The 18,403-nt window shown below is 35.5% G+C and overlaps 1 protein-coding gene and 1 long non-coding RNA gene across 2 annotated transcripts; one reads left to right on the top strand and one right to left on the bottom strand.

Moving 5' to 3' along the window:
- LOC120143707 lies at nucleotides 1–17,392 on the bottom strand. The gene is made up of 3 exons (XR_005517972.1): nucleotides 17,381–17,392; nucleotides 16,866–16,867; nucleotides 1–362 (listed from the first exon to the last, which is right to left on the bottom strand). It is a non-coding gene; the product is annotated as an uncharacterized LOC120143707 (long non-coding RNA).
- LOC120143706 (membrane-anchored ubiquitin-fold protein 3-like) lies at nucleotides 6,392–7,836 on the top strand. Its single transcript, XM_039157956.1, has 5 exons — nucleotides 6,392–6,530; nucleotides 6,999–7,156; nucleotides 7,373–7,543; nucleotides 7,621–7,768; nucleotides 7,800–7,836. The coding sequence occupies exons 1-4, from the start codon at nucleotides 6,526–6,528 to the stop codon at nucleotides 7,674–7,676; spliced, it is 390 nt and encodes a 129-aa protein (XP_039013887.1). The 5' UTR covers nucleotides 6,392–6,525; the 3' UTR covers nucleotides 7,677–7,768; nucleotides 7,800–7,836.
- Nucleotides 17,393–18,403: the final 1,011 nt, after the last annotated feature.

Below are 18,403 nucleotides of genomic sequence, written 5' to 3'. Positions count from 1 at the left end.
AGATAGGCTAAAATCGGGGCACTGTCGTTTGCTCCACCCCAATGCTTGAAATTCATCACGCATCTTTGCTGAAAAGTGGCGTAGCTTTGAGGCTGGTAGTTGAAGTGATCAAGTGTTTGAGGTTAATAAAAGGTTTGGAGATCATCTGAAACTGCTGCAGATGATTGAAGTTCGAGATTTTCTATGAGTGTTCCTCTTGTCGGACTAAGCCTCGGAATGTCTAGTCGGCCGGCTGCGGTGCAGGTGAACGAAATCGAAAGAACCATAACCATGAATTGAAGGCATTGGAGTGAAAATTCAGGAGAATATTTCATTGCTCTTAATGTATGTATAAAACAGTGGTATGATTTGTTAGTCTGTTTCTTTGAGGGTCCAAAGACAACTATTTCTCGAATATATATAGTAATTAGTAATAAAGAATTTACTTTGTATTTTCATGTAAAATAATGATCAGATATTTGACCGTCTCGAATACATGTTTCCTTAAATTAAACATATTGTACATAATTAATCAATATTTTTCATATACGCAACCCAAAATATCTCGGTGTTAAAGAAATTATTCTTTAAAGTTCGAGTTCGAACATCAATAATACAATAATGTATGAACATTTAATGTAAAATATTTAAAATTTATATTTAAACATATATTATCTCATAATTATTTAGAAAATTCTATAGACCAAGAATTATAAATGTATGAAAATTTTCGCATTAATTATCGGTCCCAAGGAGGCCAATGTAGACCGAATGAATTTCAGCGTATTAAAAGTCTCATGATGAGAAAGACTTCAACAATTATGAGCTGCACACAAATGCATGACTTATAAATTATTACGGTTTTGTTTGGTTTGGAAAACAAATATCATTTCCTTTTTGTTTTTCTTAAAAAATAAAAATATCAGGAAAAACATGTTTAGTTATGGACATGATTTTTAGAAATTGCAAATGAAAATACATTAAATTATAAAACAATAAAAGTTTTTTTCTTTGTTTTCAATAAATGTTCTCTAAAATAATAAAAAAAGGTTTAAATAAGTATTTTTTAAATTAATTAATCCAAGTTCAAATCAATGTACATATCAAATTAAACTTTTTAATAAGTTTTTATATATTAAATCTATGACCCTATTAGATTTTAGTATCTCAAATCTCTTATTCAAAAAAGGAGTGAAAATGTTAATTTTATTAAAAAAAACGTTAATTTTTTGTTTTTATTAGTTTACCCTAACATTAAAAAACATTAATTTTTTTTGTTTTTATAACTAATTTTAAATTTTTGGTTTCCTTTTTTTAAAAATATATCATTATTTATAAGAATTAAATATATATATATATATATTAATTTATTAAAACTAGGATCAAATTTAAATAATATATAAATAACATGGACTATTTGTGTAACTATACCATCCAGGTAAGCATGTTAACAATAGTTAATAGGCTACGTGTGTTTTTTGTCACGCCTGTTAACAGCGAGTGACCAATTTGTAACAAACGATAATATTAGTAACCGATTTGTAACTTTTGAAACGTCAGTAGTGAAAACGAAAACTTACCCAAACATTAGTGATCATTGGAGTAGTTTAACCAAAAATAAATTATTAATAAAAAATATCTAAAATATATAGGTTAAAATTAGAAAACGTACCTGTAATTCAACATCAATATTATTGCCAGCTAAATCAGAATCCAAGTTAGCCAACTGAATTCTAGCTAACTCCTCCCTATTATGCTTAACCTAACATGAGATATCACTAAGTTGAGTCCTATTAAGCTCCTTGAGACTGATTTTCAACTGTTAAAGCTTTTGAAACAAAACCTGAGCCAAATTACCCAACACTAGAATCTGCCAAGACTCTTTAACAATGGTTTAGAAATTCGGATGAAGCACCCAAAAGTTGAAGAACTTAAACGGTTTAGGTCTGGTCACAAGGGCATCTTTGTGTAGCCAAACTAATGCATGACAATGATATGAATCACATGGAGCTTGTAATTCCACAACTGAATCAAACACTCCAAGCCATGTAGAATTCACAAGGACATGGTCAAGTTTTTGAGCCAAATAAGTCTCCTGGTGCTTATTTGACCAAGTGAAAAAAGGACCCGTAAACGGATGATCAAAAAGGCTTAAATCCTCCATACAGTCTTGAAAATCATGAATATTAGCACTCACACTAGCACAAACAAGATACGAGTTCTTAGCAAAAGCTAAGATGGCATTGAAGTCACCCCTATCAACCAATGTAGAGAACCACAACAGTTTCCAAAGAACGCGACTGATTCCAAATTTGCTTACGAGCACAACCTTCATTTGAGCCACACACCACAGTGATCCAAACATCCTTACCACCAAAAGAACCCTTAATGAAAATACTTTGATCATACACAAAACAAGCATAAAAGTTCAAACTCTTTTGCCAAATAACCCAAATTCGACCATTAACAGCATGACTGTAATTGCAGCAGAAATCCCAATCAGAAAACATACTCTTCAAAATCTCCTCAGATTTCTTCTCTTAACTGAAAATTTTGGAGGATGTTGAGTTACTTTTTTATAAACAAAAGGCTAAGGTGAATTGGCTAAGAGATAGAGACCAAGGGACACAATTTTTTCATTATATGGTGATTAGTAAAAATAAAAGTAGCATCATTCGAGTTCTTTATGATAAGAATGAAACTAGGCTAGATTATTTCGATAGCATGTCTAATGAGGTAGTGGATTTCTTCAAGAATCAGTTGAGCTTGGTTGATCAATGTGTGAAGGGTTGTGATGTTAGTTTGTTAAAAGAACCCATTCATTACTCCTTGCCTCTGGGATCTGTTGACTCTTTATGTAGGGATATTTCTGATGTTGAGATTAAGGAGGCCATTTGGGGACAGGGAATGATAAGTCTCTTGGGCCAAATAGGTACAATTCTTCTTTCCTCAAAATGGATTGGTCTATAGTGGGAGATGATTTTAAGGCTGCTATCAGGTATTGCTTTGATGATTCTTCTATTCTTCCCTAACCCGGGTATGGTTAAGGATTTTTTGCCTATCTCTTCTTATTTGGTGATATACAAGACTGTTATTGTTTGTTGTTTTCCATAGGATGATTACTTTGAATCAGATTGCTTTTGTGAAGGGGTGTAGAATAATGGATAATACACTGCCTTCTCAAGAGATTGTCAGGGGATATGCTAGGAAAAATATTTTCTCGAGATGTGCTTTGAAAATTGATCTCCAGAAGGCTTTTGAATCTCTAAATTGGAAGTTTGTATGAGCCATTTTGCGTGTATTGGGTTTGCCTGAGAAATTCATTAGATGGATTTAGGCAAGTTTTACAAATCCTAGATATTCTATGGTGTTTAATGGTAGTCTTGTTGGTTATTTTAAGGGTACACGTGGATCCACTCTCGCCTTATATTTTTGTCTTTGCTATGAACATCTTGTCTTGTATGCTCAATGTAGTTGATGCTAAAGGGATTTTTAAGTTCCATCATAAATGTAAAAAGATTGGTCTCACCCATTTATATTTTGCAGATTATATGCTCATCTTTTGCAAGGGTACTATTGATTCTATTATTGGGGTGCAGTGTATGGTAGATAAATTTCATTCTATGTCTGGCTTGCGATTAAATGCTAGTAAGTGTGATTTTTTTATGGCTGGCGTCTCTGCTGATCAAAGCGATGTTATAAGGGCGTTTATTAGTTTTTAATTGGGTAAGCTCCCTATGAGGTATTTAGGTGTTCCATTGGTTACTAGAAAGCTCTATGAGAATGATTGTCTTAGTCTCATTGAAAAGATTAAGTGAAAGTTGAGCCTTTGGGATAACTGTCATCTTTGTTTCGCTGGAAGGTTACAACTTATTCAAGATGTGTTGTTTAGCATAACCAATTACTGGTGTAAGCAACTAAATTTTCTCAATCGACTATTAGAAAGATTGAGCAGTTGTGCTCTCATTTTTCTAGAAAGGTTCCGATATGCCTGCTAGTGGTGCTCGATTCAGCTGGAGACAGGTCTACCTTTTGAGATCTGAAGGGGGCTGGGAGTGAAATATATTAGTGGCTAGAATGGAGCTTGTATTGTGCAACTGATTAAAAGCATTTTGGCTGGAGAGGGATCCATTTGCGTGGGGTAGATTCGTGCGTATGTAATCAAGAATGCAAACTTTTGGCAGATAGATCTTCCCGTCAATGCAAGGCGGAGCTTTAGGAGAATTTTAAAGTTAAGGCCTACAGTTTCCCATATGTTTACTGGTTTGGATAATAATACTCTTAAAGCTAGTTGGATTTGGGAGGATTTAAGGGTTAAGCTCTCTAAGGTCCCTTGGCACAGTCTTGTTTGGCTTTCATGTCGATTTCCCAAGCACAATATTATTGTTTGGATGGCCATATTAAATAGGCTCCTTACCAGGGTGAGGCTCTTGAGGATGGGATTGAGCATCGAAAATGATATGTGTGTGATATGTGGTGTTGAGGCTGAGATTAGAGATCACTTGTTCTTTGTTTGTGGCTTTGCGAGGGAGTTGTGGGGTGTTGTGCTAGCTTGGTGTTGTATTTCTCGCAGGGTTAGTTGCTGGGACAAGGAGTTGGCTTGGGCTCTCTGCTGCTTTAAGGGGAAATCTCTCCTTGTAATGGTACTTAAGCTTGCTTGGGTTAGTCATGTGTATGGAGTTTAGAAAGAGAGGAACTGCAAGCATTTTGAGGGTAAGGCTCAGTTGGTGGATGATATGTTGCAAGACATCAAGGAGACAGTGCAAATTCGGCTTAGAAGATGGAATATCAGCATGGTTGATCCTATGAACGTTTATCTCTGTGAAAAGTGGGGTATTTCCTAAGTTGGTATTTTCTGTTGTTCATTTTCTGCTGTAATAATGGTTAATTATTATTAAGTTGGTGGTTTATGTAGCAAACTTTCTACTTTTCTCGGATAATAAAAAAGAATTATCCAAAAATTAAATAAATTAGAAAATGAGCACTTATTTTATAATAAATCCATAAGATGATGTTAAAAATATCAATGAAAAAACATCACGGTTATAATCAATAAAAATAACTATGTATTTATGACACAATCAAGAGCTTCATCTCTGGTCAGTGTTCCTTCTATTTTTTTATTATTAAAAATTTATATGAGTAAATATTATATTAGAATTCTTAGTTTTAGTTTATTTTGATATTCTTTTTTTATTTTTATGATTAATTATATTTAATTTTCTTTGATTAGTTATATTTTATCTCCTTGAATCGGTATCATGATTTTGTCCTTGACACAATCAACTTAAATGACATTAAATTTTAATTTGATACATTTATAAAATTCAAATATTATAATACATGTTCAAAAACTTTTCTAAATATAATTTTATAATAATAAAATTAATTAAATTAAAATATTTATTAATGTGTATTTATTTCACTGAAAGCAACTTTTGAAAATATTTTTAAAAGAATATTAAGTAAAGAAAATATTTTACAACCATCCAAACATCATAAAATATTCAGTTTTCTAAAAAAAATATTTTTATAAATTATTTTATAAAATTTATTTTTTAATGAAATAATATCATATTAGGAGCAAAGTAGTAATTATCAGCAACGACCTCTTAATCCCATTTTGTTCAAAGCAACAACCTCCTCCTTTGTCTCTATTAGTTTCTAATTACTTTAATTATACGAAAAATCACCCGTAAAACGCCACGTGTAGGTTTAGGGGTGCTTTAGTCATTCCACCATATCATTTGATTTCACGTGGGAAGCTGAGAGTGGGAAACTTTCAGGAGCTTCGCTCCCTGTCTCTATCTATTTTGATTTTGGCAACTTATCACAGAATTTCGGGAAAACAAAATTGTTTTTAACTATCAAACAATGAACTGAAAGGTCGACATTTATTTTCATTTTTTTTTCTAATATCGAACAACGACATGGCACTGGAAAAAAAAATTTTTTTTTCTTTATTATTTCTTGATTCAATTTCCTCACTGATTTTTCCATCAATGGCTTTCTGATCAGGTAGTTTTGTATTTTTCTTTTATTTTCCCTATATTTTATCATTTTCTTTTATTTTCCTAATCTCTAATGTTTCATATAGTTAGTAAGAAAAAAATGAAGGAAAAATAATCAGAGAGACGATGATTTTTGTGTTCATCATATGAATTTATATATAAAAAAAAGGAAAAGATTGACGTAAAATAAGAAATCTTAAATTAATCTGGATTAGGTTTGATAAAATTCCACTTGTTTTCATATTCTTTTTCGTGTTATTTAATTAGGTATTTCATGGAAATGTTGTTTTTTAATGTTACTTTTGTTCTGGAATCTGAATCTAACATAATATTAAGATGTTATTATTACCATATATGTCTAGTTCTTGAGGTTCAGTTTCTGGATTTTGACAAAGGAACATTGGTTGAGAGCTAGTTAGCTATGTTCACGAGGAAGCTTATCGGTTATCAGGTCATGAAGTTTCACTCTGTTGGCAAGATTCTGGAAGTTGATTTTCATGCATTAATTATAGTCAAGTTTCTCAGAGAATATTAAATGAGGTTTGTTTAATATAATACAATCTGAATTGGTGTATGTGTTTCTTCACCGTCAGTATGTGAAACAATCTGCAGAGAATGAAATCTGAGTTTGTTCATTTTCTGTGTTCTAATTCAACAAGTATGTACGTATAATTCTAAATGTTCCTCTTCTTATATTTGAAATGCATGATATCTAGCGGCGGATCCACAACTTTATGAGGAAGTACATGTGTCCACCTTAAAATTCGAATTTTTTTCAGTTAATTATTTATTTTATTGATATTGTCTACCCTGAAATTTTATTTATGTCCACCTTATTTAAAAATTTTGTGTTATTATTTATTTGTGTCTACTACCAATAATATTTCTGAATCCACCAATGATGATATGTAGAGTATTTCTGAAATTTACTAATAATTATATTGTTCCATTAGTTCCAGCAAAACTATAATTTTGAATGACATTCCACTTCCACGTACTGCAAGCTAGGGAACGGAGAGCAATAAGTTGTAGTATGGCTGAGGGCGAGGAGTTTATTGAGCTTAGATTCCGCTTGTATGACGGGAAAGATATAGCACACGGTACTTACAAGTCGTCTATGACTGTTTCAACTCTCAAGCAAAAGATTGTTGCTGAGTGGCCCCAAGGTTATATTCTTTCTCTTTACTTGTTTTCTCCTCTTAACTTGCTCCTACTTGATTTATGTAATTATATTAAATATAAGAGATGTATCGAGGGGAGCTGAAGGGACGATCGCCCCTTTTAAAAGTTTTAAACTCTCTGATCATTAATATAAAATTTTCGAGTGTTCATCAATTTTATATGAAAATAAAAAGATCGAGTTGGTAATGGAATATTTTCAGGCAATACAATCACACCAAAATCAATAAACGATTTGAAACTCATACATGCTGGTAAAGTTCTGGAAAACAACCAAACCCTGGCTGATTGCACCATAACAATCGGTGACCTCCCTGATGATGTTATCACCATGCACGTGCTACTGCAGCCTTCTAAATCAAAACGCAGGACAGGTTCGTCGACTTCTCTTTCTTGAAAGCACAACATTTCTTTGTTTTCATCACTGTTGTTGTCTTTTGATGAACTGCAGTAAAGAGCAAAGAGGACATGCAGAAGCTGAATCGATGCGGGTGCATTATTCTTTAATCCACAAACATGCTCCTTATAGGATTCAACTTGTTACTGGAAAAAAGATATAGTTTTTCACAACTATACCTCTAGTTTTTTTATCTGTCTGATTTTGCTTTTGAAAATGGCGTTCATCTGTATTTTGGCTGCCTTTAACCATAGGACTACCAGGCACATTGTTCCTATGTTGATATAACCAAACCTTAATTCTAGATTTGCAACTAGAATATTCATTGTTCGCTGTAAAGACAAATTAGATACACACCAACCGGGCGAGCTTCAAATTTAACACCATCCAAAAGCTAATTAAATTATGCATGTACTACTCTGATCCAAATTTTTTTTTCCTGCTAAAGCTAAAGCTACAAATAGATAGTAGACATTAATGCCACCAACGGTTCCCCATCCACCTTCTTCATTCCCATCATCTACCTTGATTTCTTGTGAAGGTTGAGAATGGCCACAGCTGCCAGCCAAAAGAAAATCAATGATGCAACCAAAGATAAGATTATAACAACGGTCATTTGGTGACAGAACCCGCCGAACATATTGCATACCCTCCTCCACTGCACATGCGAGTTTCCATATTGGCCTAACACCCCAACAGCAATTTCTGCCCCGTTAGCAGACAAGAGCAACCCCATTATGGTCATGTCTAGAACCACCAGAACTATTCCTGTCTTGTCTTTCGATGTCCGAACCGCCATTGATGCTACCAGATATGCTGCTGCATATGAAAACGCTATCGCGTTTGATATGAGGAAATACCTAACAAAAAGATATTCAGGTGAGTATCTACGTAAGCAAGACATATATACATGCATACTCTTGACCAATGGAACTGAAACTAAGAAAACTCACACAAAGGAAGACATGTAGTGCCACTTAGCAGTCACGAGGCCATGCAAATTGGGCAAGGTCTTTGTGATACTTATAGGAATAATCTTTGTTTCCTTGTCCAGGCCCGTCAAAATTGCTGCTACCAACGTAAGGATTAACCCCATAAACCTTAACAATCCATCGCAGTATCTAATTCTCCTTGAACTCTCTAGCACCTTCAAATTTCTCCCAACTCCATCAATGTTAACCCCTCTCTCTTTCTCCCTTGGTTTCAAAACAAAGAAAGAAAACTTGAGGAGAAGGATTATTGAGGTATTGAAAGACTTGTTGAAAAGAGTTTAAAAAAGAGTGAATTATGGAGAGGTTAAATGGGGGATAGTTAATGGAGTGGAGGTTGGAATAAAGGAGGAAGTTGGGGGTGCATTGAAGGCAACTGACTGGGGGCATTAAAGGAGGTGAGTGAAATTGTGAATTTAGCGTCAAGGAAGATGTGTAGACAAAACCAGCAGCAAAAGCAAAGCTGGTGCCCAAAGTCGGATATTATTACTTAAATTGCGCCATGATACAGGTGGTCGGCGTCAAGGATATCGATCCGGCAGCCACCGTATATCGTCACCCTACATGAATTGTGTATTTTAGATGTCAAGCAATGTAATGCGATATCCGATGAGAGAAACACTGACGGGCTATATTCCTTGGTGGAGAGCAACTAATGCAAAACCTACTTTGCTTCATGAGTTGATCATACATTACTAGGCATTTTAGTAATCTGATTTTGGAAATTATTTAAAGAGGTACTACAATCATTTAATGCAGAGTCGTCTCCTATATTTTCGGGGCCCGAGCGAAACTAGAAAATAGACTCTTATAAAATGAAAATAGATTATATTACTTTAAACAATTAATTTAAAATTACATTAATAAATCATAGAAAAATAATTAAATTAAGGGATTAAATTATAAAAGTAAAAAATATGATTAAAAAAATTAGGGGTCTCAATTTTAAAAGTAAAAGGTGAATTAAAAAATAGGGATCTTAATTTTAAAGGTAAAAAGTGAGATTGAAAAAAAAATTAAGGTCATCAATTATAAATATAAATAATTAGGATTAAAAAAAATAATGGTTCTAATTATAAAGATAAAAAGTGTGAATACACAAATTTGAGGACTCAATTTTAAATATAAAAATAAATTTGAAGAAAATAAAAGAATTTAATTATAAAAATAAAAAAAATATAATAAAAAATAGAGAAAATAACCTCGGTGACCAAAAATCTCATATAATATACGATTTTAACCAACTTTTTTCCGGATTTGCCAAAATGACCAACAAAATCGCAATGCGATCGCTAATTCGCAACGCGATCTCCATTATCGCAAATTCACGTTGCATTTCGCGTTGCGATGGTATACAATGTCGTTGCGATTTTCCCAATTCGCAATGCGAATAAGTAAATCGCAACGCGAATTGGGAAAATCGCAATGCGATACTGACTATCGCAATGCGATACTGACTATCGCAATGCGATAATACAAAATCGCAACGAGATACTGACTTTCGCAACGCGATTCTGACTTTCGCAACGCGATTTACATAGCGCCATTCGTATTAACGCGTATTTTTTTTTTTCAAATTCCAAACACGAATTTTTTCTTAATAAATCGGAAACTGAACCGTCCACAGTAATCGCAACTCATAACCTCAAACCCAAAAACAAAACACTCAGTCCCATCTCCATCTCTCACTCTCTACGGCGAAATCCGTCCCCATCTCCGAAGATTTCCGTCCCCATCGCCGACGAAATCCCTCACAACCATTCACAGTCAAAAATCCCTCACAATCATTCAGAAATGGAAAATCAACCTCCGAGGGTTAGTTTTTTTATTTTTTTATTTTGAAATTTTTGCATTATTTTAGGTTTTTCATATTGAGATTGATGATAAGTTTACTGGTAATTTCAATAATAGATTAACCATTTCACTTAGATTTCTTATTAAATTCATTCGATTGCTGCCAATACTGCTAAACTGTTTAGCCTGTGAAGTTAGTATTTGTCTTTGCTTTGTCTTTTGGTTGAAGTAATGCAGAAGAAGAATAGTTTCGAGAATGAAAATCGCAACGCGGAAATAACTATCGCAACGCGAAATAAAAAACGCAACGCGAAACAAAAATCGCATTGCGAATTTTATTTCGCGTTGCGATTTTTATTTCGCGGTTGCGATTTTCATTTCGCGTTGCGATTGTCTGGTCGTGATAGTCATTTCGCGTTACGATTCTCTCGTTGCAATAGTCATTTCCGCGTTGCGATTCTCATTATCTCGTTGCGATTTTCATTTCAACCAAAAGACAAAAACAGTGTTGCAAATTTTAGTTTCAAGAATAAACTACTATTTATGTTTATTGTTTTGTTTTTGGTATATCTTGACAGTGTAATTTTTGGTATATCTAACTTGGTATGTTTATTGTTTTTTTGTAGAAATTTTTTTCGGCTTCATTGACATTAAGGAATAAAGTTAGCCTAGCCACTACAATTGCTTCGAAGCTTTCACCTGCACAAAGAAAATTGTTTGAAGAAACCTGCTTCGGGCCATGGCTGAGAGTACAGTATCCGGGTGGAGATGCTAGTTTGACCCATTTGTGGCTTCAGACCATGACTAGCGATCTACCCGACAGTATACAACGTGGTGAGGAAGAGATATGGTTTCATTTTCCACCGGCGTATACTTGTTTTGGGCGGAAGGAGTTCTGCTTAATCACTGGTCTACGATTCGGACACGATGATGTAGGCCGGTACACTCGTCATATCACCCGCCCATCATGGTTATCCAGGGTTTTTCCTGATGAGTCAATAGAGAAGCCGAACTTACACGTCGACGACATGAAGAAATTGTTTAATAAGAAAGATGGTTTTACTCGGATGAATGACGTCGATGTTGTCCGAGTATGCCTTCTACTACTTTTGTATGCCGGCTTTTTAGGTAAAGAGGCCAGACAACCTATTCCTCAGGAGCTAATATTATTGGTAGAGGACCTAAATGCATGGAATTTGTTTCCGTGGGGTTCGTATATATGGAAAGCTACCTGGACTAAGTTGTCGTCTGCCTTTGATGACCGCAAAAGTTTGCGGGGCGATGGGTCGAAATACACTTTGTCAGGCTTTGTTTGGGCCTTTAAGGTAAGAATTTCTATATAATGTTTTCAAAATTATAATTAATTATTTAACAATTACTAATGTTTGTTATTATATTGTTTGTAGATTTCGATATTCGAGGCCTTTCCCGCCATGAAGACATATGCAATAAAAACTTCAAATGATATTCCTAGGGCTATTTCCTGGAAGAGGAAACGTCTGTTGGATTGAGAAGACTTAATACCATATGCGACAATAAATAATGTAAGTTAACACAAATACTATCATATATAAACAAGTTATTAATATTAGACGTTTAACTTTGTTTGAGTTTTTATATTTTTAGGAGGCCAACATTCCATTAATGAGACTGACACCCACGGAGGCTGAGCTTGCCACTGATTGGTGGCAAGCTAGTCAGCGTTTTCTTGATGGCACGAATGATGAGCAGCCTCCACTTCCTCCACTTCGAGAGCCATCACCTCACCTAGAGCCATCACCTGATCGACCCGACTATACACCTCTACAACGAGAGCCATCACCTATCTCGTCACATCATCGAGCCTCTTCTCCACCATCACCTCATGATAGGCGACCGGAAAAGATGCCACGACTTCTATCTCCCTATTCTCCACCTCCACGGGATGAGTCAAGGGAGTTACGTGATGAGGTCAATGCCTTGCGTGAGGAGATCGGTACTCTACTTGATAACGATGGTGCATGGCGTGTGGAGGTGTCTACTTTACGTGGTGAGGTTGCCGCTCTACGTGAGATGGTAGTATCGTTGCAGAATGAGGTTCATACTCTACACAACGAGGTAAGTTTAAGATTTTCCATATTTAACTTGATGATAAATTTACTCGTAATTTCACTTAAATTAACCATTTCACTTAGATTGCTTAGTAAATTTATTCGGTTGCTGCCAAAACTGCTAAACTTTTTACTTTAACACTGTGAAGTTAGTATTTGTCTTTGTTTTGTCTTTTGGTTGAAAGTTTGAAATATATTTATCTTTGTTTTCACTGTTTAAATATCATGTCTGTTTATTTACTGATATTTGTATTTTTATTTAGCGGACCGATAAGGTGGATGCTTTACGTCGGGTTTTTCTTGCACGACAGAGTTCACGCATCAGACGGCGTGCACGTGCTATTAAGTCTCCGTATACCCCAATAGTGCGAAGACACCACAAGAAGAAGCCCGACTCGCCTATCATCCCTCAAGAGTCCACTCCTATCGTTGAAGAGGCCCCTATCATTCCTCGAGAGTCCCCTCCCACCGTTCAAGAGGCCACTGTCATTGTTGAAGAGGTCCCTCCCACCATTCAAGAGCCCGATTCACATGGTTGTTATATGTAGGATTCTTGAGAAACCCTCTGACGTGCCAGACATGATGGATTCAAGTTGGCTCTCGTATGAGTTACCGGCCAGTACCATACCGGTATCTGAAGAGGAGAGGAAACAACTACCGGACACAATTCTGGATAACACCCTTTGGGCTAAGACCGCAGTTGATTTTTATCTACATGAGCGAAGCCAGGGGTGTTTCACTGACATATGCAAGCTCAATGATGATATCTATTTGTTGCTTGATCGGTCTTGGTGGGGCGTATTATTAGGGGTCGAAGACAATGGCTATTTCGATGGAGGGGTATGTCTTATATTTTTCTTATATTTTCATTTGATTATTTTTTTTTGTAAATTTATGTAAGTTACTAATATATGTCTTTTTTTGTAAAACAGAATATCGATGCGTGGGTGTCACGTCTTCTAATAATTAGGAAACTTAAGGAAAATAAAAGAAATACACGGTATACAATTATGCCGACGTCTTTTAACGCCGTTCACTTGAAGAATCAACGAGATGAATCATTTGCGTTGGGCAATGGACAAGCTAAACTTTATCCTGCATGGTGGGAGGTCGATAAGGTTAGTGTTTATTTTAGATTGAGTTTAAAGGTATTCATAAAAAGTGCGCAAATGAATGAATTATTACTTATGATTGCAGGTGTTTATCCCTGTTTTGGAACGTAACCATTGGCTTCTCGTCGAGCTTCAGATCCCATCCCTTAAGGCAATAGTATATGACAACATGATAAATTACATATCATTGGCTGATTTAAGAGATATTATTAAGGGATGGAGCTCTTATTTGGCTAAATACTTGGATGCGATAAATTATTGGACTCGTTCTGGAAACAAGAAGCCAAAGAAGCTCAATATTACAGTTAGCAGAGACGAGACCGCACCACAACAAACGAAAGGACCCAGAGGGGATTGTGGTCCTCTCGTATGCTTGGCGTTGGACCGTTTGATCACAGGAAGTATAAAGTATCTACCTCCCACCGTATAGATAGAGCTGCAGTAGGCTTGTGGTTTCGACATTATATGGCTAGATCGATATATACGAGACGCTGCCTACCTGCATCCGCGTTATAAAAATGTCCATAAACAATTGGTATGTTTATAGGCTTGTGGTTTGAAAATGTTTGGTTAAGTACCTAGAATTCAATAATTTGCTGTTTGTAGGTTTTAGATGTGTAGAAAGTGTTGTTTGAGCAAATGTTTGGTTTATGTAGGTTAATCTCAGAAGTGAGCTGCGTGAAAATGATGTATGGCTGCAAAAGTTGATTCAATAGTAGAAGTGTTATTTTCTCTAATAATTATTGCTTATTTTTGATTGTTTAATTGATTTGTAAAAGGTGATTTGTAAAAGTTGATTTGTTTAATTGATGTTAACATAATTCTTATTTGTGCTTGTTTAATTGATTGAAATGTAATGGTTGATTTTGTTGATTTCAATCTGCATTATGTTGAAGGCAAAAAGTACTATCGCAATGCGAAATGAAAATCGCAACGAGAGAATCGCAACGCGAAAATGAAAATCGCAACGCGAAATTAAATTCGCGTTGCGATTTTCATTTCGCATTGCGATTCCCTCGTTGCGATTTTCATTTCGCATTGCGAAATTAGCGTTGCGATTTTCATTTCGCATTGCGATTCTCTCGTTGCGATTTTCATTTCGCATTGCGATAGTAATTTCCGCGTTGCGATAGACATTAAGATGATTGCCTATTAAGTGATAACAACTGGAACAGATCATAGCAATTTTCAAACTCAAGTTACTAATACATGCCTAACTGAAAATGTTAAAAGTTCACACATAAAATCTACATAATACAACGTTTGCATTTAAAAATCACCTAAGTTAACAGTCCCAAAAGGTTAAGCCAGTTGTGATTGGGATTTTAAAGATGATTGCGATTTTGATTGCCTTTTTCTTGACACCATATGAGCTTTGGATTTTGATGATGATCCATATTTTGGTAGAGGAAAAGATGATTATGATGGCACTGGTGATCCACATGTCAACCTTGTATGACCACTTTCCTTGCACCGACTACATGTCGATCTCTTCTTCTCTTCACCCTTAGACGGTATACGATCGTGACTTTTTGGTCGGCCAGGTAGCCTTCTGTCCATGGCTGGTGGCAAAACTGTTTGTAAGTCATCTGGTATGTCCCACTCAGAAGTATGTGAAATAGGGTAGACAATCTCGGCATAAGTCTGTCGATATACTTCTGTAGTGTAGCAATCCATAGCGTATGCGCTTGAATCATCTTGGTTTAGATGAAGAGCAACTTTTATAACATGGCCACACGGATAACCAGATGTTTGCCATTTCATACAACTACACGTCTTTGCAATTAGATCGACAAACCCATTTAAGTTATTATCCAGTACTTCAAACAAAGTGTTTGAACATGGTTCAACTCTCCATGACGTTGACTTCACAACACGTTTCGTTATCTTTTTTTCAGTCCATGGTGTAACACGATGTTCCAATGTTCCTGTAAATTTAAATAAATAATACTTAGTAAAATATATGATAAGTTACGAATTCAAAGAAATAATACCTGCATGGTTTCTTTTCTTGTAGTACCACTGTTGAATAGAGGCTCGAAAAAACTCCATTAACATAGTAATGGGTAATTTCCGGGAATGACGACTTAGAGCGTTAATTGATTCTGCACTATTAGACGTCATGAAACCATATCTTGCTCCAAGTTGATGTACTCTTGACCATCTTTCAAACCCGACATCTTCTAGTGTTTGAGCACACTGAGGCAAAACACGTCTTAAATAGTTTATATGCTTATTGAAATCCACTTCCCGATAAGCCTTTACAGCCTTCCAGTATGTCCATTTGTGCTTTTTTATACCAGCAGACCTTGATTTTAGATTTCTATACAAATGAACACCACAAAGTCCATGAAAAACATCTGGGAAACACCTTCTAACAGCGTTGTCAATTGAGTTTGCCCTATCGGATATGATTGTCAGATTGCTAATAGGACATATGCAATCCCTAAGATGCCCCATAAACCATGTCCATGAATCAGAGGTTTCAGATTTGCCAACCCCGTAAGCTATTGGCAATATCCCATTGTTAGCATCCATGGCTACTGCTAATAAGTTTACTCCAAGGTATCGACCTTTCAAATGTGCTCCGTCAACTATAATAACTGGGCGCATGCAAGTAATAAACGAACGAATCTACAAAATAATATACACAAGAAATATAATCATTTAAATGTGAAATGCATGTAACTAACAGAAATGAGTCAACAGAATTATATTGATTTACTAACCGCAGCACCAATGGCGATAAACAGCAACTCAAAGCGTCCATCTCTATCTGTTTTGATATGAGTTACCGACCCAGGATTTTTCAGCTTTAAATTGTGACAATAAGCCGGCAGTTGGGCAAACGATGCTTCTGGCGACCCCCTCAACAATTCCAAGGCATAACATTTGGCTCTCCAAGCTTGAGAATATGATATACTAATCTTGAACCGAGCATTCATGTCAGTCATAATTTCATGTCCCCGATATACCCTGCCATTCAAAAATATTAACTCAGCCAGAAAACCACCCAACACCTTTTTGTTTGCCTGTTTATGGTGAGGAAAAACTTGGGTTCTTGAACATGTATGTTTATCAATAAAAGTCCTAACTTGAAACATTGCGCAATCTTTTATCCTCTTTGCAATCATACGCCACGTACAGTTTTTGTCAATCGTACACCTTGTTTCGAAACGATCTTTGCTTGATTTGTTAACTTTTAGTTGATAGCCATCTTCCACACATTTCGTATACAAAGCTATCTTCAAGTCTTCCTTTGTATCAAAACAATCATCTTTCTTGATACGAATAACTTTTGTGTAACAATCAACTGCTTTCTTTGCCAACTCTTCTTCCGGTAACTGAAGTAATTCTGGCATATTCCAGTTATACTCCCGTGGCATTTTCTTTTCTTCGGGGACTTTTTCTTATTCTTTTTCTTCTTCAGGATTATATGAATTACAGAATGGATGTTCAACATGTTCATTCACAGTCGTAACTTTCTCCTCATTATCATCAACATCTTCCTCGGCAACGGGTGTTTCATCATCAAAATTCGGGTATTGACCAATATCAAAATCATTACACGCAGGGTCTGTTTCTTCTTCTGAAACATCATCAAAATCCGTGTATTGACCAATATCAAAGTCCGGGTATTGACCAAGATCAAATTTCGAATACTGACTAGTACTCACAATTTTTTCTCTTCGCTCATCATCGTCTAATTGGTCAATACGAAAACCGGAATTTGGTGCTGAAAGTTGATTTGGATTTGGATTAGAGAAAGGCTGTGGGTTTTGAGACCCACTTAGTTGATTACTACCCGCTACTGACCCAACAATACTACTTCTAGGTTCAACAACATACAATGTAACATCATCACTTGAAACATTAATGTAAGCAATGAATCGTTCAACATCTTCATTGTCGGTTAACAAATAAACTTTACCATTTCTCTGATAAGATAGCCTAAATCCACCTAGGGGCTCTAAATTCAATTTCTTTGAAACACGTAACATTAGGGTTTCATAAGTTAACTTCTTTAATGACAGTTTTAGTTGAAGATTCATGGGTAAAGGCATATGTTGTAAAACACCATGAACATTCTCCCATGACCCTCCAAAACACAAATCTATCCAAACATGATCAACATTAGATGATTTCATGGTTGTAACTAAACAAACGAGATGCGAAACTAAGACCTGTTGCCGGATGGGGAAGGATGTCGTTGGATATAGGAACGGATGTCGCCGGAGAGAGTGATAGATGGAGATGGAATGAGTTGTGATTTAGGGATTTAGGTTATGTGTTGCTGCTGGCGTATATATATACACAAAAAATTTGGCTTGCGAAACTAAAACCTGTTGCGAACTTTGAAACTCGCATTGCGATTCTGTATTATCTCGTTGCGAAAGTTAGAATCGCGTTGCGAAAGGCAATCATTTGACCATCGCAATGCGAAATACAAATCGTAACGATAGAATCGCAATGCGAAATGAAAAAGGCAACAAGGATTAACATGCATAAACTTTTAACAATTATTGAATTCTAGGTACTTAACCAAACATTTTCAAACCAAAAGGAGTATATATGTTAACAAAACTTGCATTATGTGTATTTTATGTGTGCACTTTTAACATTTTCAGTTAGGCATGTATTAGTAACTTGAGTTTGAACATTGCTATGATCTGTTCAGTTGTTATCACTTATTAGACATTCATTTGACTATCGCAACGCGAAAATGGCTATCGCAACGAGAAAATCGCAATGCGAAATGAAATCGCATTGCGATTTTCTCGTTGCGATTTTCATTTCGCATTGCGATTTTCTCGTTGCGATAGCCATTTCGCGTTGCGATAATCTGTTTTGC

The sequence above is a fragment of the Hibiscus syriacus genome, unplaced genomic scaffold, assembly GCF_006381635.1.
Source record: "Hibiscus syriacus cultivar Baekdansim isolate YM2019G1 unplaced genomic scaffold, ASM638163v2 tig00110863_pilon, whole genome shotgun sequence".
Lineage (NCBI taxonomy): Eukaryota > Viridiplantae > Streptophyta > Magnoliopsida > Malvales > Malvaceae > Hibiscus > Hibiscus syriacus.
The sequence above is the reverse complement of the archived record's forward strand: the minus strand, read 5'-3'. Positions and strand labels throughout refer to the sequence as shown.

Excerpts from the sequence above, each read along its gene's own strand:
- LOC120143706 (XM_039157956.1), top strand. Across the intron at positions 7,157-7,372 it reads TGTTGCTGAGTGGCCCCAAG|GCAATACAATCACACCAAAA; the intron begins GTTATATTCTTT and ends GAATATTTTCAG. Across the intron at positions 7,544-7,620 it reads TAAATCAAAACGCAGGACAG|TAAAGAGCAAAGAGGACATG; the intron begins GTTCGTCGACTT and ends GATGAACTGCAG.